The following is a 19,139-nucleotide window of genomic DNA, read 5'->3' as shown; positions in this document are numbered from 1 at the left end:
ATTTTAACGACGCTTCGAGCTCGTGTTACAAATTATTATTATATATTATATATATACCTACGTACATTTTACTTGCTAGCTTTAAAACATATTTTACGTTAAACTCGTTAAATCTGTGCATATAGAATTAAATTAAATGTGCTCAGAGATGCAAGACTTAACTGACGTTTTTCTGCATAAAATGAAATATACTAACATTATATATCTATGTATATATTGTTAATTTTAACAATAACAATAATAAATGGTACTTTATATTAATAAAAATAAAATAATTATTGTCTTATATTCTAGAGTTAAATAGCAAAATATGTATTAAACAACATTTTCCTCTCGTTTAATCCATATTCTATATGTAGAGCAGTACAGTGGTAAACAGAAGTGTCTTAATTGGAACATAGTGTCTTATCACTAGGTTCCCAGGTTATCTCTGCCTACATAACAAATATTTTTATATTGTAGAGTAAAATAGCGAAATATGTATTAAAGAATATTTTGTTCTCATTTAATCCATATTCCTCATAGCTACTAGCTACTAGCTACTAGCTGGTGCACCACAGCTCTGTCACTCCACTATCAATTTGTTGCATTAGCGCGCATGCCTAAACCTTAAAGAGTTCTGCGTCATTTTTCTCCATTGCAAGCATAAGGAATTTTAATAACGTCAGATTCTACGAATATTCTATAGTTTATACAAGAAAATGTTTTAATATCAATTGTATAAGTTTGGACTTGGTGAATAGAAATTCGATATTCGTTTATCAGAAATGTAATTAGATTTTTAGCTTTGGATATATGTTGTGTTAAAAAATACTGTTGAAAATTCCATATATTTTAATTTTTATTATTAAATACGTTTTTCCCGACTGCTAAGGGAGGGATATTATAATGTTTATTTATTTCTTAGTGTGTATATATCAATAAAATATCTATATCTTACGTAATCACATTTCTGCAATTGTCCTTCCTTAAGAAAGATTTCAAGTAAAAATGTATAACGTCAATACATATATCTATATATATAAAAGGATATGTTCTCATTGACTGAGGTAAGACGCACGCACAGGTTTAATCGCTGTGCGTAGAAACGTAAAATTTTGACAGATGCTTATATTAATAATCTGGACATTCAGTAAGAAGGGATTTTGAAAAATGTTAACCTTAAAAGGATGAAATAGGGGTTGAAAGTTTGTATGGATTTTTTAAAAATCTAAATTGCAAATAATTTCATAAACATATTTAATAAATATTCGTATAGTTCAAACGGGCGAAGCCGCGTCCGGGTCCGCTAGTACATATATAAATATATTTAAGCGCACGCAAAACCAAAAAGACAAGTTATAAGAACTATTACAAACGGACAGTATAGTATTAAACATTCAATTTTATAGACTTGTGAAACAGATTGACTTGGCTCTTGCTACAAATATGTCGTAACTTGTATTATTTTATTGGTCGCTACTGTTAAAATGGATAAATATAAGAAATTCCAAATTAAATGGCGTTTCCTTATAACTTAGCTATTATTGTTGCTTCTATAATTTAAGTTTTATATATAAATTACCAATTATACTTTTAAATAGTATATTTAATTAAAAAAAATACAGTTATTACTATTTGAGAACATTTTAAAAAATATTTGTTAATGAAATATATGGCAACACTTACATAAGATGGGGCCAGTCTTTTTAATGAGCTATAGAGATTATAATATGAGCATATGACAAGGTTTACGGAGGCTTGCAACAAATCTATTACCTTGCATTTTATATATTTAATTCAATTTCATTATTACTTATTCTATAGATATTAAGCATTTATATATTTATACGATCATTTGAGTTTGCTATTGTAAATGCGGAGGCAAAGCGTGGCGTTGAGTTACGCCACCTCTAGAAGTCGGCGGAAAGTGGAGAACGGAAGTTTGTTAATGGGAACGAAGTGTTTTAACACTAACTTCACAAAAGACTTACACAAAGTTAACATAAAAACGTACTGCCATAGTAAAATAATTTAACTTAATTAACCAAAACCCCCAGTTAAGTTAACTTATCTATTATATCTATAAGTTAGTATTAAAAGTTAAAGTCATTGTACCGACATGATAAGACCGGTCACGCTCGCGTAAGGCCGTTGCTTACGGTCTGTCGCGGTTCAAGGATCGCTTAGTGTTAAATTCATATACTACGTAATACAAGTATACGTCATGGGTTCAAGTTTCTTCAAAATTTCTTGATTTTTGTATTGAATATGGAGAATAAAGTATAATTAGTTGTACTATATATGAAATAAATGGGCTTCAAGATGTATCCCGCATACCACAGGTTAGGCAGAGGGAACCTAATGCTAAAACACTTCGTTCCCACAGTTCGTCGATTTTTGAAGGCGTTGCGTGTTGGGTGGCGGAACTCTAAAACTGGAATAAAAAATAGGGAATTCTCCTTTACACAAAATACGTAGCTGAATTTCACCCTTTTGTACCGTATATCCTAATAGTTATAGCATTTTTAATAGGTGGAGAATAAAACAACGAGATGATGTGTCTCTGGCTTATAGAGCAAGAGGTAGAGCCAAGATGTGTGAAAATAAAAAAGTTTTTATTAGATGCTTATATTGGTTTTTATATCTTGTCGCGTTTAATTTATCTAACATAATTTTTCTGTCAAAGGCATTGGAAAAAATAAATACAAAAAATAATTGAAAAAAAATAAACATTGGAATATCGTTTGTTTTGATTAAGATTTTTTTTTTCGTATTTTTGACAGAAATTTAAAATTGTAAGTAAGCTGTTTATTTAAAATTTTATTAAATTGAAGATAAAATGAAAATAGTTTAGCAGTTTTTTAACTAACCAATTCTTATTATAAGCCTAAACGTTTACTATATGTTAATATACATATATAAAACAGCAATTAATATCAGTTAAAGTTTAAAATAAAATTAGTAATAACACAAAACATATGGTAATCGTTTCTAACATATATTAAAGCTAGTCCCAATATTAATTGTTCTTTAATTATCATATACAATAACTAATATTTCACGTACATTTAAAAAAATAACAAAATTAAATAAATTTACAAAAGAAACGAATAAATTTAATGTGAACTTGTCTTACAGCTTTACAAGTCTAATACTCGGTGTCATTGTACGCACGTTGAAGCTTGCGCTTGTTATATGATGGTTTTAATATCTGTTTTTCTATGTAATCCTATTTGGATTTTTTCGAATTTACTACTCTTTAAAGTTTTGGTTATTAAAAACATGTATACAGGAGTCTCTAGTTAGAGCCTCTAGTGTTAAAACACTCCGTCCCTCACTTTCTATTGGATTTTTGTGACATTACTTAAATTTTATTAAGTGGCAGAAATTCAATGGTCAACGAGTGAGAAAATGAAAATATTTTACATCGACTGGCATCGAACTCACAACCGTCGCGTTTGTGCCCCTAGGACAGCTTCAAATACATATTATGTATACTTATAATTAATTTACACGTGCTTTAACTCAAATGAACGAACGTGAAAGCGAAGATTACAGCGTCACAAGCCAATTATATGAATAATAATCTTGCCAAGAATGGTAAAATAATACGATTAGTATAGCTGTCTGTGTTCTTGAAAATTTGTGAAATATTGTTAGTTCGAAATCCTGGTTAGATACCAGCTTTTGCTTTCAGCTTCACGCTGTATCCCGCACACAGGAAACTAGGTGGAAGGAACCTAGTGTTAAAACTCTCCATTCCCTATATTCCGCCGAATTCTGGAGGTGTTGCGTGTTGAGTGGCGGTACAGTAATAGTCACACACTTACGCCGCAGCGCCACGAATGGCCTGGATATGGTGGATAATTTAAAATAACTTATTGATCCACCCTGAATATGAAGGAAAGTAAATCTTTAAAAAATTCTGGAGAAAATTGCTGCTTGTGAAGTAACAATAGCAACAGGGCAATCGTTTTCTTAATAAATATATTAATAATCATAATTAATTTTAAACTATTATTTTTATAAGAAAATTAAAATAAAATTAGTAATTGTACTAAACTTACTGTCTAATTCATAATAATTCTAACGAGAACATTCTTTAAAATCCCCTTTCAAAATCAAACTCATACTCCTATTTAACCTACATTCAATGCTTTACGAAAACGTTATGAGTATGACAGTACTGATTAAAGAATTGAAGTGGAATGTCGTCAGGCATATTGTGAAAGTGTGATCGCGGTCAACCGTGGAGTAGGTACTAAGTATTGGGGGCCAAATATGTAGAGTTGGCTGTTCGTCCTTTCGCTTCTATCTCATATCTATAACTAACAAGAAATAAAAAGATTTTTAATTGCTTTTTTTATAATTTAATTAATGTAAAGGAAGTCCTTTTTAAACTGTTGTAGATATGTTTATTTTATTATTACTTTTGTGGATACCTTAGGGCTAAGTCTTAAATATGTTTCGTTTGTCTGTTTGTACCAAATTATTGTAGATTTAAAATTGAAATGTTATACTATTTTAAAATATAGCCTCCTGTCAGCACCTTTATTTTTAATGCATAGATTATACTGCCTAGGGAACCATAAATGACCTAAGTTATCTTATTTTAAAAAAAATATTAACCTTAAATCCGTTGTTCATATTCCATGCGAATGTTTATGATAATTTCAACATAATATATAAAAAGCATAGTAAATTTCACTATATAATTAAGATGTCTCATTAAAATTGAGTGTCCATTAAATATTTACGATAGTATATGTTCATAGTAATTTTCGTAATATATATTTCATATATGTTTAACACGTACCTATAAATTGCATATACAATAGGTAAAAGGTTAAGTATGTACAGTTAATTATGTGTTGTCGTTACTTGCTGCCACCATTTGCACGATAGCCTGCTCTTGCTAAATTATTATATGGAGAACAGCTCTTTGAAGCCACTCCTGGCGCAGGGGCTCTTAATATTTTCCTTTCTTCGTTCTTATATACTATTATCATTATTATTAATAACAAAATAAAGATCTTCTATACTTTTATTGTTGTATCAAAAATATAATTTTAAATTTATCAACAGGTATTCGAAGTATTGATCCTTTTGTAATTGGTCCCATAGAGTAAGAAAGAAGTTACAATTGACTTAGGTAGAGCAAAAAATGCGTATAAGGGACCAGTACGTACTGACATTGTGTGCATATCCTTTGTTATAGATTCTTCAATATGTTTTATTAGCTTTACACCATATTCTGCAAATGAAATAAAAATATTAAATATTTAATTTACTCGAGTGGGAATCAAACCCAAAACCTCACGACTGTGTCACGACTGACCTCAACAAACATCACATCATTTATATAAATTTCCCCGATCAACGATGTATCTAATTAGATTACAATTTTTAAAATTACTTTAAACTAAAATGGTGCTAAAATTGAAAGGTTACGTAAAATTATTATATATGTACGACCGACAAGGTGAATGACAGAAGTTTAAAACAATAGACTGAGAATGTATGTATGTACTGTAGTTACATATATCAAAATAATTATATTTATAACTCGAGTACGCAAGCACCTCGTGCTATAGTTATGCAATTAAGTATCGTTAACGAGCAAGAAATAAGCATTCCAACTGAAAAACTATAGTTCCTACTAATTTAAGTCTATTTATTTTCTCCCAGCTCATTTGAACTAAGTTACTGTCTTTTTAATTATAAACTTTTCGCTGAATTTTTCGAGGCACGCGTGTTGAGTGGCGGAACTTAACGCCACGCTTTCCCTTGACACTGGAGCGAAGAAAATCGAAATATTAAATATTTATCATTTCTTCGAGTAAGGATCGACCCTGCGCCACGACTGGTCTTATTTTAATAATAAAATCTACTTTTTAAGTAATAATATGTTCTAAAAGTTAATTATCTTAGCTTATATTCTTAATAAAATGATAGTGTCATATGTTCGAACATCCTATACCGCGGAGTTAACGTTCACACGGTGTTCATTCTCGCGTCATACAGTTGAGAAATGCGCCCGCGACGGTCTGAGAGCGTACTGGCTGCGACTACTGGCTGATAATGTACAGGTGTGCGCTACATCAGCTGTTCGCCCGCTCGTGCCAGTACAGTGTATACTACTGCCGACGAGTCGTGGCCAACATAAAATTGTTTTTACAGTTATAAATAATAACGCAAATTTGATTTTATGATTTTTCGTGCTTCTAATAATTTGGTTCTTTTTAAACAAAGCGAAAACGTTCAGAAAATATAACTATAGCGGGCCAATTTTCGTTGAGAGTACTGTACAGTGTACACCAGGCCAGCAAAACAGTCTTTGTCGATAGCCGCCCGCGGGCTGACGTGCGACGGCCGCGTCCCGCTGCTGAGCACTGACTCGTATCCCGCTGCCCATATCATATCCATGTGCTAGTGCATGTTTGTGTGTATTGTCACAGACCGACCTCTTTGTTTAATTAGCAGGTAACTTTTATACTCTACTTTGACTCCGGTAGAGATATATGCGGTGACTCGTAAATGAGTAATTAGTAAATTTGAGGTAACTTTTATACTCTACTTTGACTCGTAGAGTAGAGGTTTGACTCCTAAATGAGTAATTAGTAAATATGGATGGAGGATAAAAAAATATGCTGGAACAGGTTTTGGAAAGGCATCTGGTACTTGATAGCGTCAACACAGATGTTTATTTATAATTATTGTAATAATTAGTATTATGAGAAAATAAATATGATTACTTTAAGCGTCAAGCGGTTTTTAGTAGTAATTTAAAATTAATGAAGTATTTAGATTTATAACTTTTTTCTATTAAATCATATACTGGAACATGATTAAAAATAAGTTGACATAACACAATAAAGACGTACGTGATGGTTTGAATATACAATCGTCTTCAACTTTTATTATTATGTAAATTATGAATAGTTTCAAACGACAATTTTAAATTTAAACGAAAATGAACTTTATTGCATATATCTAAAAAACATATTATTGTATTCAAAACGAACATAGGACTCTTATTCAATCATCAGGCCTGATAATATAAGGGTTTAATAAAATAAGAAAAGTGTTTTAATAATGAGTAGGAATGATTGATAACATGGGGCTGGGGGGAGAGGGAGGGGCGAGAGGGGGCCGGGAGTGGGGGGGAGTATTCGTGACGCCCATGACGTAACCGATTGGTATGCGATGGTGCGGACAAAGAAATTAGTGTTAGATACGAAACTTTCCCTTGCAATTAATACACAATCTTGCACGAATTAAATCTGAAAAAAACTTCGATATTATACTAGTTATAGCCCGTGGCGTTACCCGACTGTCCTCTAACTTTACAGAGCATACTGTATACGTGTTACCGGAAGTCTGCGCTATCCAACTGTAAAAGTCCCATGACAATATAGTTGTTTTTTTCTTGGCTACTTCCTTTCTCATCAATTATCAATCTCGGTACACGTCATAGCTAACTAGTAATAATAAGTATAATAACCAAAAGGTTTGAAGTAATAATGGGAACCTTTAATAATAATTTTAAATTAGACTCACTTGTTCGTTGCTGAGTGACGTCGCTCGTCGCTTTCACAGAACAAGGATAAAATATTTATCCTTAAATGTATACGTCATAGTGATTCTTATTGCCCATTTATGGTCATTGGCTTGCGTCTGATAGATCAATTATTATTTAATTAAAAAACATTATTATTATAATATTTTTAACTAAAAATAATTATTTTGCGTAAATTTATTATTTGAAGATTTTTTTAAATTTATTTACATGTTTTTGTAAATAACTTACATTCCTTTAGTTTCCGGACAGTTTAGTTTATTCCGTTGAAGAACGCGCATTCAATCTCCGTGTGATATATGATTATTATTACTTATTCAAAAGCTTATAAAAGAATCCAGAATTCTTAGCGTAAAATCTTATTTTTATATACGAAATTTTAATTAAAAAGTTACGAAACATTGCTTAAATTGAATTAAGTATATAATATAATCAATATTCCGTTCCCTACTTTCCGGAACTTGAGTGGCGGAACTTAACGCCGCTATGATATAATTAATATCATATAAATATAATATTTTTTTATTGTATTAAATAAAAGTGTTTTATCGTGAAACATTAACAATATTAGTAATACAATGTTTTCTCTATAACTACATAGAATCTGCGGTTTCGCCCGCATTAGCGTAGTTGGTCCTAACGGCCTGGCGTGAAATATAAGATGTAATACATTAACTTGATGTTTAACGTATATCTTCTTATATCTGTTCTAGATACAGATATACAGTTCTTTAAATGATATAAATAAACAACGATATATAATATTTGTTCAGTTATTCTAAATAATTAAATATTAGATATTAATAGTAGATAAATGAGCCAGGTCGTGGATTCGATACCCACTCGAGTAAATTAAATTAGGATATGCCGCTCTACGCTTCCGGAAGATTCGAGACATGGCGTGTTGGGTAGCGGAACTAAACACTGTACTTGTCTTACTAGAGCGATGAAAATAAACATAATTCATTCTTCCCATTGGGAATCGTACCCATTACCATCTCCACTGTGCTACGGTGGTCTCATTAAATATACTGATTACACCCAATTTTCAAGTAAATATATTTTGATATCGTTTTCAAAATGGCAACTCTCCGTTAAATAATCAAATAGTTTAAAATACCAATTTAAGATGTTCGAAATTGAACAGCGAGCTATAAATAGACAGTGACGCGGTTCGTATGTTAGTTTCGATGGTAATACTGTTACTGTCAATGCTGTATAATCGATGTTATATTGTTTTTTACTATTTTCTCGTACATTTAAATATTATTCCATAATGTAGAGACCGAGAAGGCGTAGTGGCAGAGAGAATTTAGTGCCATGATACTCTGTCTTCCTCTTTCCTAACGTATACGCAAAGCAAATAATTTATTTCTCTGAGTGGGGATAGAACCCACAGACAAAGCTTTTAGAGTCGAACCTTGTTCCACAGTGCCACAAAGGCCAAAAAACTGCTTTCTGGTTCATATTAAATAAAATCTTTTTCTTGAGATAGTTTTGGTTATTTTCAGAATTTACCTACTAATCTTATTATTTGTCTAATATCAAATTATAATTGTAGTTACGCTTTAAATACTAAATAACATAGCTTTGTTATTTCTTCGTTTAACCTAAATATACCTTAAGACTTTTATTATCATAACAGTTTCGATCATATTTGGCTGTATTATAGAGAAACGAATGAAATTTCGCCCTGTAACATATTTTGAACCTTACGTGTATAATATTATGATTGGTTTTGTCTTGTACAGTGTACTGTACTCTAATAAGGGCGGGGAGCGTCTCGCAAAATAGGGTGCAGGCATCTCACTGAAATCCATATTATGAATCCACATACTATTCTTTAGTTTTTGAAAAAGAAATATACGCATGGCCTAGTCTATTATTTAGTTATTTATAATTAATTATTTCATTTAGTTTTATTTTTATTATTCTATAAAAGATATTTCTAAATTTGTCGTTGGAATTTTAAATTGATATACATAAGAAAAATTATAAATATTGCCAAATATATGTATAATGGAAATTGTTTCGAAATAAGACAAAGGAACTTAATCAAAGTAGGGCAAAAATATTGCGATACTTCATACTAACAAAAGAAAAGTAAAGATTCAAATGTGAATCATAGAAATGTATTTAATTATAAGAATTGCTGGCTGCCCGTGTCTAACATGGTTTAAATAAACTTAAATATAGGTATTTATTGACGGAAAATATCATAAAAGGTTTGTTTTAGGCAGAGGGAACCTGGAAACCTAGTGTTAAGACATTCCTTTCCAAATAAGACTCTTCTGTTCCCTACTTTCCGGATTCTAAAGGCATTGCCTGTGGGAGAGTGGGGATCGAACCAACTACCTATCGCGTGTACCGTCGCATGCTTGTGTCCATGCACCGCGTAGTTTTTTTTAATAAATAAACAGATTGGCCTCTTTTAAATAAGAACAAAAAGCAATTTAGTAACAAAATAGCCACTTTTTCTTAACTTCAGCTTTGGATTGATATTTCCGTATAAAGGTGTCTATTTAATTTTTCAACCCTACTTTTTGGTAAATAAAAATGTTGAAGTGGGTGGAAGGACTAACAAACAGAATCCTACGTCCTGTAATATTATAAAATATTTATTAACTTTTTGTTCAAAAATTGCTCAATTTATTACTTGCAATAATTATTGCTCGAATTATTACTAAAAGTAATATATAAATGCAGTAGCTTCGAATCCCACAAGTAGGTGTGCTTATCTATAATGTAAATTAAGTGAAAGGACAAGTAAACAGACGTTGATCGTTTGAGGGAAATCATCAAGTCTGAATGCAATAAATGCAGTGTTTTACCTTAGGTACCTTAGTTGGAAATTTACATTATGCCACTATAAGATATTAAATTAATTATACTCAATAATTATAATCCTACATCTATGAAATATTAATATAATAATATTATTTTCCTTAGTTGTTGAAGCTAGAGGGTTCGCAAGCATTTGACTTATTGTCATTGTCAGACAGAGAGCAGCGTTAAGATTCGCCACAACACATGTGTCGAATTCGGATGGAAAGTGGAGATTGGATGATCTTAACAATAAAGTTCTCTCTGTCTCCTATTACTACTGAATTTTTTTTTTGTCCTTTCAAGTTCTTGTCGTACTTTATTAAATTGATAATTGCTATGTTTTTTACGGTCCAGTTAAAGTTTGAATAATTTTGAATATACAAAAGAAATCTTTAACATGTAATATTACCAAATCTTTACTACTGATTGATGAACAACGTACAGACAGACAAGAACCAACTTTGTCAAACGTCATTCACAAGAAAAACAAAACAAAGCGACTTTTGTCTATTAATTTACATATACAGATAATAAATAATATGTAAAAGCTTCTTTTAATTCATTTAAGTATAGCGCTCTTGTTATTTAAATAGTCTAATATTTTAACTTTTCTATACATTTTTTACATTTTTCAACCACAATCTAGTCTATATTAAGAAGGCATAAGAGTTGTTTTCGATCTGTCCTTATAAGTTGGTATAGTGAGTACAAATCAACTCGGTAAAGACCGGTGTGTTGTCAGCTTTATTAATAGTACTAGGAGCTTCCCTTAGTTACAGTACAAAACTATTTTTGTTGATATTTACTATCATTTTGCTTCATTTCATTATTGTTTTGTAAGATTTTTGGCTCTGATTTAAAAAATTAATTAATATTCGTTCAAATATTGAAATCTTTTGTAGAGAGCACGAAATCTCATACAAAGGTATTTAATACAGTTAAAAGGAAAATGGGAAAAGAAAGATGTCATTAGTCAGTCACAAAAAATTGCAAACGCTAATATTAGCTTCATACTGTATTACATACATAGCAGAATAGGTAGAGGGAACCTGGGAACCTAGTGTTTAGACACTCTGTTCTTATTAAACTACTTTAGTTACCCACTTTCTGCTAAATATATTCGCTTTAATATTTCAAAATAACTGATAATAATATAGAATCCGTAGAATTATTTTATACAAAATTATAAAAATACAGTCGTACAACCCCTCTGATGCATAAATTATTATATTTTTAGATTGGGTCTCGCATGACAGACCTTAATATCGCACCTCGTCTAGCCAAAAGGAATTTTAAATACATTTCCGGAGGAGAATCGAACCCCAACTACCCCATAAAAAAATAAAATTTCCTTTACAAATCAAAACTAAAATAAAGAAATACTAATTAATACAACTTTAGTTAGAACATACAAAGTGAAAGCAGGTCTTATTTTCTCGTAGTATTATATTCGCGTCGCGAGTAGCTGCGTCGCTGTTATAGAGTTGATACCGTTCCTCTATTAGGTTACAATGTTATTTATGTATTTGAGTGGAATAGAAATTTTCTATTTGTATTTTTTATTAAATACTACTAATATTAGTATTTATTTTTTTATTTATAAGTAAATAAAATAAAAAAGGCCGTCGTAGCGCAGTACGCGGCGGTTGCGGGTTTGATCCCTTTTGTCTCAAAATTTTGGGAAAAGTTTGAAATGAAAGTATCTTAATGCAAAAACGAGTGTTTTAACACAAGGTTCCCAGGTTCCATTTGCATATCCTGTTATGTGTGTATTTAGCCCTTTGTTTTTTCTCTCTCTCTATTTTTTTATGCATTCCAATTATGATTCTGTTTAAATATAGTTTTATTTGTTTAGAAGTAATTATTCTCTTTTGGATTTATAGAGTTATTTTTTTTTTAAGTAAAATATATTTAGTCCTAGCATTACCTACTAAAACAAAGCATGTAGTTTGTAAGCAGCACAATGCTCAAAACTAACAATAGAGTTAGAAGTTTAGGTTGCATTTGTGACAAGAAGTTTAAATAAGTCTCTTATTTCCAAGTGAATATTCTTATCGACGTATAAGATGTTTGGTATATTGCATAATCTAGTTTTCTTTTAGCTTCAAGTTGTATCTCGCACATAGCAGTGTAGGAACCTTGGAACCTAGTGTTAGGGACACTCCGTTCTCTTTTTATTCGGACGATTTTTGATTTAGAGTCATGGCGTGATGACTGCTGAAATTCAATGTCACGCTTTACCCTGTTACCAGAGTAAGGAACTCTGCGGGGAAATTGAAAGTATTACTCATTAAATTCTCAAGTCAGAATCGAACCTACTACCGTCGCGTTAACAGTCACACCCTTGTGCCACAAGACAACGCTATCTACAATATATATTAAAATAATTAGAAATTATACTTTTTTTAGTTAGGTTTTAGTTTTCCTACACACGTTTCTAACAATTTATTACCAAATATACGTTAATAGGCAATACGATCAAATGAGTCGGTTCTGGTCTTGCTAATGATAAGGAGCGGAACATTTACAATTATCACATTTTTATTATTTTTAACTCTAACGAGGTTTTGTTATGGCAAAGAAATGAAATAAAAATTGAAAAAAAAAACAATTAGAATCTAAAATAAAAGTTAAATAAAACAATATTATTTTTGTTACACTGTATGCACAGTGAACAGTAGGGTAGGCAAAGGGAACCTAACATTAAGATATTCCGTTTCTCATTTTCCATCGAATTCTTGAAACTTTGCTTCGACACCAGAGTAAAGAAATGAAAAAAAATAATATTAAATTTCCTCAAATGGGAATTGAACTCGCAACCTGTCACGTTTACAGTCACTTTGAACCCCTGCGCCACGACTAGCCTCTAGTAGGAATTAAACAAACAGTTGTTATAATTAAAGTTTTATGAAGTTATATCAATTTTATAGACGAAAAATAGTATAGAGGTCGTAGAGGCCCAGTTGGGATGTCACTGATTGTAGGTAAAAATTCGTGGAAATATTTATTATTTTAATATATTATATGTGGTGTACGCTATCAGTAGGCAATGTGAGAGTGTTTGATTATAAATGGATATATAAATATGTCATATATAAATATTTTTATTTATTCACTTTGGTAAAATTTCAAAGCGCGGCGTTAAATTACGCCATTCAACACACAATGCCTCATTTGACGTAAAGTCGGGAACGGAATGTCGTAACTCTAGTTTCCCTCTGTCTATCCTGTTAAAGGCGGGATACGGCGTGAAGCTAAAGAAAAAAGTAATTAATAATTTGTTTTTATATAGATAAGGCTACGGAAAGGCCAATAACTGATAAATATGACATTGATTGTATGTTGAACTATCAGTAACTGATTGTGTATTACTTACTGCATTATATTTTTACGTGAAATAAACATATTAATACAAGAAAAAAAGGTTTATTTCTTTTCTTTAAATGTAACAATTTATTTATTATTTTATTTCAATTTCAATACTTGTATAAATAATTTAATCGAAAGTGATTTTTCGTAAATCTTAAACTTCTCGATTTTTTTATATGAAGATCAAAATTATATGCAAACTGGAATGAAACAGAAATGTGTGTACATATATGCATTTTATTTACATTTTATTAATTAGACAAACGTAATAGAATTATAAATAGGAACTAAGGCGATGATAAACAAAGAATAACAATCTTAGTACTAAATAATATAATTGTATAATAACGATAGAAACAAAAAAGATATTTTAAACAAAATCGTGAGCTAAATTTCTCCGCCTGAGATCCGCAGTGCCTCCAGAATTTGACGGAAACTGGGAAACGGAAGAATCCTCATGACAACGGAGTGTCTCTAAACTAGGTTCCCAGGTTCCCTCTGCCTTCCCTACCCTAATATAGACGCTAAAAAAATGGCGCAAATAATACTCGAAAGCGATAAAACAACAGATCTACATTACAAGACTAAGATAATTCGTATTCATGAATTCAAGTCAGACAGAGGATAGCGTCTATCGAATGTACAACTTAAACATTATATTTGATCACTTCAGTTAATGTTTTGTCTGTTACTTTGTTAAAGCAGAAAAATCTAGTGCTAAAATTCGCCAAACCCTTCACAACAAGTGGTGGAACTTAACGCCGCACCTTGTCTAAAAGACCGGGTGAAAAGAAAATAGTTCTTAGCCCCAAGTGCGGAGTTTACAACTGTCACGCTTACAGTCAAACATCGTCCCTCTGCGTCCATATTACTTTTAATGTTATATGTAATAATTATCAAATCGACGCTATCATAGCTCAGTGTGGACATGTTCACGGTTCTCGTGGTGGTTATGGGTTCAATTTTAGAGAAAATGGTTATTTAAAACATCTTCGTTTCCCCAGCTTAGTAACTAAACGCCATATTGTCCAAAAAGTGCGGGGTGAATCATTAGTTCCAACCCCTGTCTCCCCTACATCTCTGCATCATGCGGGAGGCCATTTATTGATAAATATAAAGATAGATAATTTGATCGAGCGTGGGACTGTAAGCGTGATAGATTGTGGATTCGATTCCCACTCGAGGAAATGAAATTCTTCTCATTTCCTCGCGACTAGAGGAAGTGAAATATTTATTTACGTTTATATTTCCATTTCTTCGCTCTGGTGTCGAGGCAAAGTGCGACGTTGAGTTCTGCCACTTAACACGCAATGACTCCAGCTTTCGGCAGACAGTGGGGAACAGAGTGTCTTAGCACTGATTCCCTCTGCGGGATACAGCGTGAAGCTGATACATATTTAATATGAAAATAAATCAATAATTAAATTTTAAAATACAAAAGTGTAATTTAACGACGCCTTGTCTCTTTGCGCTCACAATAATATCGTTTTATTTCCCCAAACCGTACTCCAACGCTGTTATAAAGCGGAAACTTTTTACAAACTGTCCGTCGACTTGTTGGCCAACGAATCGGTAGATTTGACACTAGCTTCACTCTCGGGTCAACCGGATCGAGACTACAGCCCACTCTACATTCACACGAAACAAGCTGTTTGTTGAATGTAAAAATGACTGAACTCATTTTAATAAAATTATAACTACATCTTTCTTTTGTTGTTATATAGATTATACTATATTCTATATAAAAAAGGGAATTTCTGACAATATCTCATTAGTTATTTGCCGGTTTTCTTTGAAAGGCAAGAGCCATAATTATTGTAATTACTCGAAGCTAACGTGTCTCTGTTATATATATACATATAGTAAGTAGGTTTAATTTCGTCGAAACGCTAACATTGGTGTATTGGAAGCAAACATATTGGTATATTGGGCCAAATAGGTGGAGCACATAGTACTAAAGTTACATATCTACACACTAGATGCCGCTACTAGTTGAAATAAGACAATTTAGGCCGACCGGTCTCTTGATGGGTCTCGCGTTCGTTACATTTTTAATTACTTTATCGTATCGCTTTGTCTTTCAATATGGTACGCTTTTATGACTGAAAACTTGGCTTTATGATGTTTTTGTTTATTTGTTTGGTTAAAAACAAACAATTTTGAGGATTTAATAACTGATATTACATTTTTTCATTTATCTTTAAACGTAACGTAACGTAACGTATAGAGCGAGACAGAGAGAGAGAGAGAGATGAAAACTACTTAGTCCTCTTAAAATTAACAATTTGATAGAATAAATAGCTGTAGTTATTTGTCAGAGTTAGAGCAATCAGCTGCAAATGAGATTACGCGTGGGCAAGCGATACGTAACTTCATAATATTAAAGGCGGGCCGTCGCGTACAGTGCTCTATATTTAAAACCTTGTAAACATGGCGGTTATGGTATAACGCTTTCATAGTATTATTTACTGTTTAAATTTATTGTATTATAATAAAACATCACTTTCACGCTCTATCCTGTATATGGCAGAATAGGGAGAGGGAGCCTAGTGTTAAGACAGTCTGTTCCGCACTCGCCGTCGATTGGCATTGCGTGTTGAGTTGCCGAACTCAAAGTCACACTTTGCCTTGACACTAAAAGGATAATATATTTTTTAATTTCCCCGAATGGGAATCGAACCTACTACCTGTCACGTTTACAGACACACCCATCTAAAATTATAAATGTAATATAGTTTTCATTTACAGTACTTCGTAAATTCGTACGTTATTATTACGTTTTACTACATTCATTGAGCGAATGAAGCGAATGTTGACAATCGCTGAGTTGTGACGACATCACTAAAACGATTTCTATTCCCAATACAGACCTACGTAACAATACTGCGGTCGTCATTTATTCGAACATTTCTCATCAAACACTATACATTGATGGCTTAACACTATGGGGTTGATATATTTTAGTTATATACAAGCAATGTATACTAAAATGACTTTTAGATTTCTATTTCTAGTGGTGACCTACGTAGCAATATTTCTATACTTCATACGAACATATTTCATCTGATGCTAACCATTGATGGTTTGACACTATCGAGTTAAAATATTTGAATTATATACATTCAATGTATGCGAAAATGACTTTTAGAGCGGTCTACGTTTCCTCTCGACGACCTTGTTCGATACGATCGCGAGCAATAACAAAACTTTGCTTTGCTTCTCGAATTACTTTTTAATAGGTAATTATTGAAGTACATAGTGTTTTTTAATTTTTCTAGAAATATAGTTGTTGACATTAAAGTTACATTAAATGTAACTTTAATGTCAACAACTATATTTCTAGAAAGTTACATAGTTGACATTAAATAAAGATAGTCGGATTCATAACAATGAGCTCTGCCTCCAGAATTCGGCGGAAAGTGGAGAACAGAAGTGTCTTGATGGAAATAGGTTCCCAGGTTCCCGTTGCAAGAGTGGCCGTGCGTGTGGCTACAGGAAATGTGTCCTTGAGCATAGCATCATTTGCTCTTATTTTTAGAAATATACGAATATTGATAGATTTATTTGAATATTGCGAATTGTTTCATAACAAAACAAAAGCGATAAGACCAGACCAAATGAATCTTTCTCCAAATGAAAGCAATCCGACGTCAATATCCAACCGCTTGGCTATCAATTAATAAAACAGAAAAAAATATATTGTTCAATGCGGTTTTTATTCACAGAACAAAAATTAAATTGATGCCAGGTCGAAAATTTGTGGAATCGATGTTTCAGCGATCTTTGTACGAGAACGTTACTATAATTCATTGTGGAAATGCCTTTTTGTTAAATTAAATTGGAAAAATCAGCTTAGGGGGAACCTAGTCTTAACACTTCAGTTTCCATTTTACATTGAATTCGGTAAGATTGCGTGTTGGGTGACGATATGATCAACGCCAATCAGAGCCAATAAATGAAAATATAAATTTTAACAAATATTTCATTTCCTCGACTGGGATTCGAACCCACTACCAGTCGCGTTAACAGACACACTTCTGTGCCGTTGTTCCACGAGTTAAATTGAATTTTGAGATTGAAACGAATCGCTAACAGTTCATTGGCAGTGCCGTTATGTTATCCTACGTCTGCAATTTAATTTAGCACTTTATAATGGACGCCAAATAGGTATGACGATGATTATTTATTCTTTTGTATATAAAATAGTAAATAATTTAAAGTAAGGCAATCTACATCCGGGTGGAATAATTAAATATACGGAATAAAAATAAATTTTGTATAACGACTATCTTGTATATAGCTAGGGTAGGTCGCAGGTACAAATACTGTAAGAAAAGAACATTCAATTCGACCTTAGAAGCATTAGTCACGGTCTGTTTATGATCAAGTATGACAGGAAATTCCACAATTTTTAGGCTGTTCCGCTGTACAAGATGCATTTATAAAAAAAATGGCGTAAAGTAAGATAAGCAGAGGGAACCTAGTGCTAACACTCTCTGTTACTCAATTTCTGACGTGATGAGTGAGTGAACTCTTGATTGGTAACGAAGCGAAGAAATGGAAATATTGATAAATTCAATCATTCCCCCCAATGGGAATCGAACCCACAAATGTCGCTTTACAGTTTCACACTTCTGCTGGTTTTACAAATTTTATTTAGAAAACATTATTATATTTTAACTTTAATAAATAAATATATTGAATATATAACTTTCCTCAATAAACGTATATAAATAAAGTACTAGTATACTAACAATATCTAAATAGCAGTGAAACTCTAGAATTCATACATAACCTTGCCCGATACAGTTGCAAATGTATGTCACATACATATTATTACAATTGTAGAGTTCTTATAGATATACGAGTACGAGTACGTTCTTATAAACGCTACGTTTCACCGTTAGGTTCGCTTCGATTATGTTTGTTATAGTGAAAACAAATAAATGGTTATTATAGTTAATTTATTTTTAATATAAAATATTAGGACAGTCAGGACGCAGATGTACTAAGCATGGCTTTAAACGCCACAGGTTATAGATTCGATTCCTCAAAAGGAAATCAAATATTTAGTATTTTCATTTCTTTGGTATGGTTAAGTCACGTCACTCAACACGCAAAGCCTCAGAATTCGACGGATAATGGGGAACGGCGAGTTTAAACATTAGGTTCCCTTTTCCTACTAATAAACGAAAAAATATATAAAATATAGCATAATAGTACGAAAACACATTTCAAGTAATTTAAAGGTCTATTTTTTGTGTCGGCGGTCCGCTACTCGCGGTAGGAAGCGCCGCGACCTCCGTGACGTCACGAGGCCGCGCCACTCTCTACAAACTACATACCTACTTATTTATTTATCAAATTTTACTTCCACTTCGCT

General features: G+C 32.1%; 1 protein-coding gene across 1 annotated transcript in view; it reads left to right on the top strand.

Moving 5' to 3' along the window:
• The first annotated feature begins 6,324 nt into the window (after nt 1–6,324).
• The window catches only part of LOC146530777 (uncharacterized), a 63,901-nt gene continuing 51,086 nt past the window's right edge, over nt 6,325–19,139 (top strand). Inside the window, exon 1 of the mRNA XM_085199606.1 lies at nt 6,325–6,465. Within this exon, the coding sequence (XP_085055732.1) occupies nt 6,419–6,465 (47 nt within the window). The 5' untranslated portion in view covers nt 6,325–6,418. The remainder of the gene's footprint in view (nt 6,466–19,139) is intronic.

This window comes from Heliconius melpomene, chromosome 16 (genome assembly GCF_056956725.1).
Source record: "Heliconius melpomene rosina isolate 202511_hmr_F chromosome 16, ASM5695672v1, whole genome shotgun sequence".
Lineage (NCBI taxonomy): Eukaryota > Metazoa > Arthropoda > Insecta > Lepidoptera > Nymphalidae > Heliconius > Heliconius melpomene.
This window is presented reverse-complemented; position numbering and strand designations above follow the sequence as displayed.